The following is a 6,334-nucleotide window of genomic DNA, read 5'->3' as shown; positions in this document are numbered from 1 at the left end:
TTTCATGAAAGAATTTGTTGGGGTTCATCTTTATTTCCATCTTCCAGATCATGTCTAAAGATGCTAAAGAGGGCTGGACCCAACAGTGACCCCTGGGGTGCCTTGCTAGGAACTGACCTCCAACTAGGCCTCATGCCACTTATCACAGCTCTTGGGGATCATCTGTCTGTTGACTGTTCAGTCCAGATCACCATCTACTCATTCAGTTGAGACTTCATCAGCTTCTCTTAGGAGGACCTTATTTTGAAGGACAGTGTTGAAAGCTTTCCTGAAGTTAAGGAAAACAATACACACTTCTCTCCCCTCATCTACAAAGCCAATCATTTCAGGATAGAAGTTCATTATCAAGTCTGTCAAGCATGAGTTCCCCTTGGTGAATCCTGCAAACATTCTTGTTCTTCATGTGCCTGGAAATTATTTCCTGGATTAGTTGCTCTGTCAGCATCTCAGGGCTTGAGGGAAGTTCCTTGGGTTCTCTTTCTTGTCCTTCTTGAAGATAGCAGTGCTTTCCTCCAGCAGTCCTCAGGTACCTCCCCAAAACACCATGATCCTTCAAAGCTTATTGAGAGCCTCCTTTCTCCAGACTGTTCCCCTGATTTTAATTCCTGAAGACCCTCCCTGATGCATGACATTTTGCCCCAGGAGGTGCTGGATCTCTCTAAGGCTAGAAGATACTGCATGAATCTCTCAGAATAGAGACTATTCTATTAATACCCCAGGAAAGGTGATAGGAAGTTATGAAATCTTACATGAAATCTTCTCATGCTGGGAACCCCACACTGTCACAGCCTCAGGTGGGACTCTACTCAGGACATAGAAGAGAGCACAGGTCCCCACCCTGATGATGTTTTATGATGTTGCAGTATTTAGACTTCTGGTAGAGTTTTCTTAGAAGCACTGAGGCGTTGACACTTTCGAAAGGGCTCAGAGGGCAAGCAACCGGGACAGCGACGGAGGAGCGCGGGTAGCCCCGGGACCGCAGCCTTCACCTCCCGGGGCGCCTCTGCTCCAGCTGCCTCCGCCCCTCGCCGACCCCCCGTTCTGCTGAGCCCCCCCTTGTCCTGCGGCACCCGGGAGCCGCGGCCCCGGGGCCCGGGGCGGGTGTGCCGGGGGCGGGCAGAGGCGCCGGCGCTGCCCCGGCGAGGCGGGGCCGGGCGGGAGCGGCCCGAGCGCGGCTCCGCTCGGCTCCTGGGCGGCTGCCGCGGAGCCGGGGCCGGGCACGATGTCGGCCGGGCTGGGGCCGTGGCTGCTGGCCTTGGCCTTGGCCTTGTGGCCGGCAGGTGAGAGCCGGGCGGGGAGGGCAGCGAGCCCGGGGCGGGGGAAGGAGCGACAAGGACAGGGACAGGGAGACGCAGAGACATGGGCAGATGCAGATGTGCGGGGGAGAAGGAGGGCAGGTTTTGTCACTGTGCCGGGGCCGGGGGCACCGGGACACCGGGACAACGCCCTCGGTCCGTGCTCGCGCCCTGCCCGATTCCTGCGCTCTCCCTCCGCAGGGCTCTGGGCACAGCTGAGGCTGCAGGAGGCCGGCGGAGGGCTGCGAGCGGCCGGGGACTCCGTGACCCTCTCCTGCCGCGGGTCCGGCTTCACCTTCGAGAATCATTATGTTCGCTGGTACCGTCAGGCACCCAGAGGCAGATTCGAATGGGTGTCCTGGATAAGCCATTACTCAACTCGGATTGAGTTTGGGCCAGCAGTGGAAGGTCGAGCCACAGCCTCCAGGAACAATTCCCACTCTGTGGCATCTCTCAGCCTGCACCTCCTCCATGCTGGGGACTGTGCCCGCTACTTCTGTGCTGTTCGCACAGAGACACAAAATCCAGCTGAGGTTGAACACAAACCACCCGTCAGCATGCCAGCTCTCTGCCTGGGAGCTGGAAGGGGCCTGTGTTGCCCAGATGTTCAGGGTTGCCCCCAAAGACTCGTGTAGACACAGCACAAAGTTTTCAAATGTTTGATTCTAACAGGGACTTCCTATCTTTTGCTGTCCCCAAGTGAGCTCTAAGGGTACCCAGTCCAAGTGGTGTGGTGTGTGAATAGCCCTGCTATGCTTTTGGGCACAGCTCATGTCCACTCAGTCCAGCCCATGGGTTTTGCTGCCTGAGGGGTGAGCAGAGGAAATGGGGAATTCCAGAGGGTCATTTGGGAGCTCAGTGGGAGAATGGGGAAGGCTGTGTGTGTCTCTCCCAGATCTGAGATTCTAAAGGGAGCAAGGGTTTTTGAGCAGATGGGTTTGTAACTGCTGGATCCTGGACATCACAAGAAGAAACACAGGGACATGGGGGAATAGATTGATTGCTTAAACTGTTGCTGTTTGTTTACCCTTGTCTCCTGGGGCTGCAGGTGGCCTTTCTCGGGTGAAGACAGAGGCCTCATGCCCCACAGTAGGGAAGATCTCGGAATCTGTCTCGCTCTCCTGTCACATCTCTGGTGTAGCCATCACCGACAGCAGCTATGCATGGGACTGGATCCGGCAGACTCCTGGCAAAGAGCTGCAGCACATAGCGATGCAGTATCCTTTCACAGGACTCCAGCACATTGCTTCATCCTTCCAGACCCAAGTCAACAGCTCAGCTGACCCCTCCAGGAACCAGCTGTGGCTGCGACTGCTCTCGCCAGCAGCTGCAGACACAGCCACCTATTTCTGCAGCATGAGAGAACTTGAAAAGGGCACAGTGCTTGAAATGCAGGCAAGGCCAGGGCAGAATGGGAAGAAGGGGTTTTAATTCACCCAGGTCTTTTGTGGTTGCTGCAAGGCAAGGCTCTTCCCAGACTTCTCAAGACTAGTCTGGGCTGTCTTTTGCAGAAACAGATGCAGAGGTGCTACAGCAATAACAACAGCAGTCTCCCGCAAGCAAACCCCAAACCATTAACATGTTAACTCCTTCCTTCCTTCTCAATATCTCCCACAGGCAGAAAGAGCATGGGAAAGAGGGTGGGTTTGTATTTCAAAGAATGTGATTGTTTTGGTTTGAGTAGAGTTAATTTTCTTCATAGTAGCTAGAATGGGACTGTGTTTTGAATCTGTGCTGGAAAGAGTGTTGGTAATTCAGGGATGTTTGAGTTATTGCTGAGCAGTGCTTACATGGAGTCAAGGCCTCTTCTGCTCCTCATTCCACCTACCAGTGAGTAGCTCAGTGTGCACCAAATTTGGGAGCGAACACAGCTGGTTCAGCTGACCCCAGCTGACCAAAGAGGTTATTCCAGGACATCATGCTCAGCATGTAAAGATGGGGAAGAAGAAGGAAAGGGGTGGACACTGAGGGTTTTAGTTCCATGTAGCCGCTATGTGTGATGGAGCTCTGCTTTTCTGGAGTAGGCTGGACGCTTGCCTAACAACTGGAAGTAGTGAATGAATTCCTTGTTTTTCTTTGCTCTAGTCACACATGCAGTGTTAGCTTTATTTCTTAAACTCTCGAGTTATTTATTAAACCTATGAATTCTCTCACTTTTACCCTTCCAATTCTCTGCCCCATCCAAGAAGGGAGAAAGGAGCAAGCAGCTGTGTGGTGCTTAGTTACCATGTGTGGTTAAACCGTGACAAAGAAACACAGTGGGCACTGAAAGAGCTGAAGTTTTAACACGGGAAAGTGGAACTCAACTGCATTTGGATACTTCATGATGTTTAGGGAGTCAATTCATTATATCAGAGGAGAGTGGCACTGCACCAGGAACTGCACTGCCAAGATGGACTTTCCTGGGACATGATGAAAAACTCCTTTGCTGTACTCCCAGCTTTGGCTCCATGTGAATAAACACAGGTGTTCTTCTTTTGAGCACTGAGCATTCCTTTCTTTATTTAGAAGTGTAGGATATCATGGAAGACCTAAGGAGACCTCTGCAAGTGCATCCATGGGTTTGTGTTCCTGAGCACAGTGCCCAAGGCATCCTATACAGGAGCTACAGATGCCAGAGGGTCAGGCAATTGTCTGCAGACTTTGCCCTAGTTCCCACCTTTGGCTCTATGGAAGAATTGCTGTAGTGGATTAATCTCAGAGCCATTCAACACAGCACTGCCAAAAGCGACAAACACAAAGATAATACCACTTGATTTCTTCTGTCACCTCCCTCTTTTCTTGTCGGTGTCAGCAGCCCAGGGATTTCCCCAAGCAGATATTCCAGCTCACTTCAAATCACTGCTTTTAGTTGTCCTGTCCATAGTGGATGGACAGTGACTTGCTGTTTCACCTTCAATATCTATTTCCATGATCACTTGTAGTGTCTCCAAGGAATCCATGACCAGCTGTTATTTTTTGTGTAGAGCATCCTCTGGAGCAGAAGTAGAACAATGTAGAGGGACAGGAAAACAAAAGGCAGCTCTTCAAAGACATGAAAGAGGAGACATCACCTGGCACTGAAAAAAACCCAAATGTTTTTGTAGAACCATCGAACACAGTGTGAAGTACGTTCCACATCGATTGAAAACAACTGAACCACCACACACAAACTGCCCTCCCTTCTCTTGAAGGGGGAAACATGGTGCCCCTACCTGCCTATTTCTCCCCAGACAACTGTGTGCACATACACAGATTTGATTCCCAGAATTACTCAAACAGCAGAAAAACCTGTTTTTCCCAGGACCGATTTCTTCAACATTCAACCTCAGATCTTGGCTCTTGCAAATAGGTCACTTTAGACATTTGATCACCAGCTCCAGTTGAACAAGTGGGCAGGAACCTTCTGTATTTAGATGTTTCTATTTGTTGCAAAATGTGGAAGATGTAAACTTTTCTTAAGTATGAAACATTCTTAAGATGTTTCATCTTTGTGTACTTTCAAGACTAATCAACAAGAAGAGAGATTTAATCTGTGAAACAGAGAGCAGCCAACAAGCCCTAAATTATGTCCAAGTGTTAGAAAGGCAAATGACTTGTTCTTGGAATTGCCTTGTTAAGGTTTAGGGCTTGACATCTGTCCTGATTCCTGCAAGAACAGGGTTAATTTTTGCAGAAGCAAGGAGGTGGCATGGCTAAGATACGGATGTCATTCTATAGTACCTCTCTTCATTTCTGGGGGTGGGGAAGGGACTCTTCCTCTCTTCACGGGTCTTCCTTCCAGTCCCAAAAATGTAGCAGGGGAAGCCATCCTGTATTTGTTAGGTGTTGTGAGTTTTCTGAGTAGTTTCTTTTTCATAAACCTTTTGTTATTAATATTTTTGCTGTTACTGTTTGTTTTCTTATCTCACTGCTGTTTCCACTAAATTGTTCTCTTCTCAACCCATCATCTTCACCTTTTGTGCCTCCAGTTCTTAACTCCATCCCATTGCAGAGGGAAGTGGAGGGGAAAACAGAGCAGTGGGGAAGTGAAAGAGAGCAGCAGTGGTTTTTTGGAGGGTCTCGGTGGGGACACTGACATGGGGAGTGCCATTCCTAAGCCATGACAACGTTTCAGTGATCTCAGTCCTAATGGGAGGCTATCAAAGCTTGGGGAGAAAGATGTACCACTGGTAGCGGACACAAACAATCCGGAATTCTGGGCCACAAGAACATCTGGCAGAACTCCCAAAGTAAGGAAGAAACCAACAAAGCCAACTCAGCAATTGTGTTGAAATCAGCTCCAAGTCAGTAAAAGGTAATTCTGGCAGGGGCAGATCATGGCCACCAATGCACGGACCACTGACCCAAGAAACCCCCTGACCCAAAAGAAGAGAAAGACTGAGCATGGACAAATTAGCATGAGAAACGAGAGAATCATTAACCAATAGAATATAGACTATTAATTAATAATAGAACTGTGTTCTTGTGGCCATGAACACTAATTCCTTTGTTTGCTAAAATGTATAAATACTAAAAGATTTTCATAGTTGATGTGCCTGAGTTGTGGAATTCCACCGAGCACCCAGGCTTGTGCAACTCTGAAATAAATAAATGATGTCTCCTTCAATGTGTAATTATTGGCTTGTTACACACCAGATAAAAAACCTAATTTTTGTGGACAACACATTCAAGCTCAGCATTATGTTCTTCTCTTTGTCTCAGAGCACAGAGGAGGATTTTGATAAAAACAAAGATCCTTTTAACTTCAGATCCAAAAATGGCCAGAAGCAGATGCAAATGAAGAACAAGACCTGGAGACCAGAAATGGCACTTCCCACAAGGAATCTCTCAGCTATAGACATCAGAACAGGAACTGTGACCTGTGGATGCTTTGTATTTACCAGTTCTGAGTTTATTCAGGAGCCCTTTGTTCATCCTTTTGGCCTTCTGACACAATGCTTGACTTACTGCTTTGTCAAGAGGAACCATTCAAGAGGTTCAAGGAGCTAATCTCTGAAAATCAGCAGTTCCCCTAGACCCCTCCTGTGTCCAGGACCATAACCCTTGGGATTCCTCCC

The 6,334-nt window shown here is 48.9% G+C and overlaps 1 gene segment (V, D, J or C); it reads left to right on the top strand.

The window, feature by feature from the left end:
- The first annotated feature begins 774 nt into the window (after positions 1-774).
- Positions 775-2,436, top strand: LOC121660342. The segment is given in 2 exon segments: positions 775-1,280; positions 1,497-2,436. Coding segments are annotated over 2 exon segments (492 nt in total).
- Positions 2,437-6,334: the final 3,898 nt, after the last annotated feature.

The sequence above is a fragment of the Corvus kubaryi genome, unplaced genomic scaffold (genome assembly GCF_017639235.1).
Source record: "Corvus kubaryi isolate FWS band 111438036 unplaced genomic scaffold, C.kubaryi_AGA036_p1.0 28239, whole genome shotgun sequence".
Lineage (NCBI taxonomy): Eukaryota > Metazoa > Chordata > Aves > Passeriformes > Corvidae > Corvus > Corvus kubaryi.
Note: the sequence above shows the minus strand (reverse complement) of the source record. Positions and strands in the feature narration are given on the sequence as shown.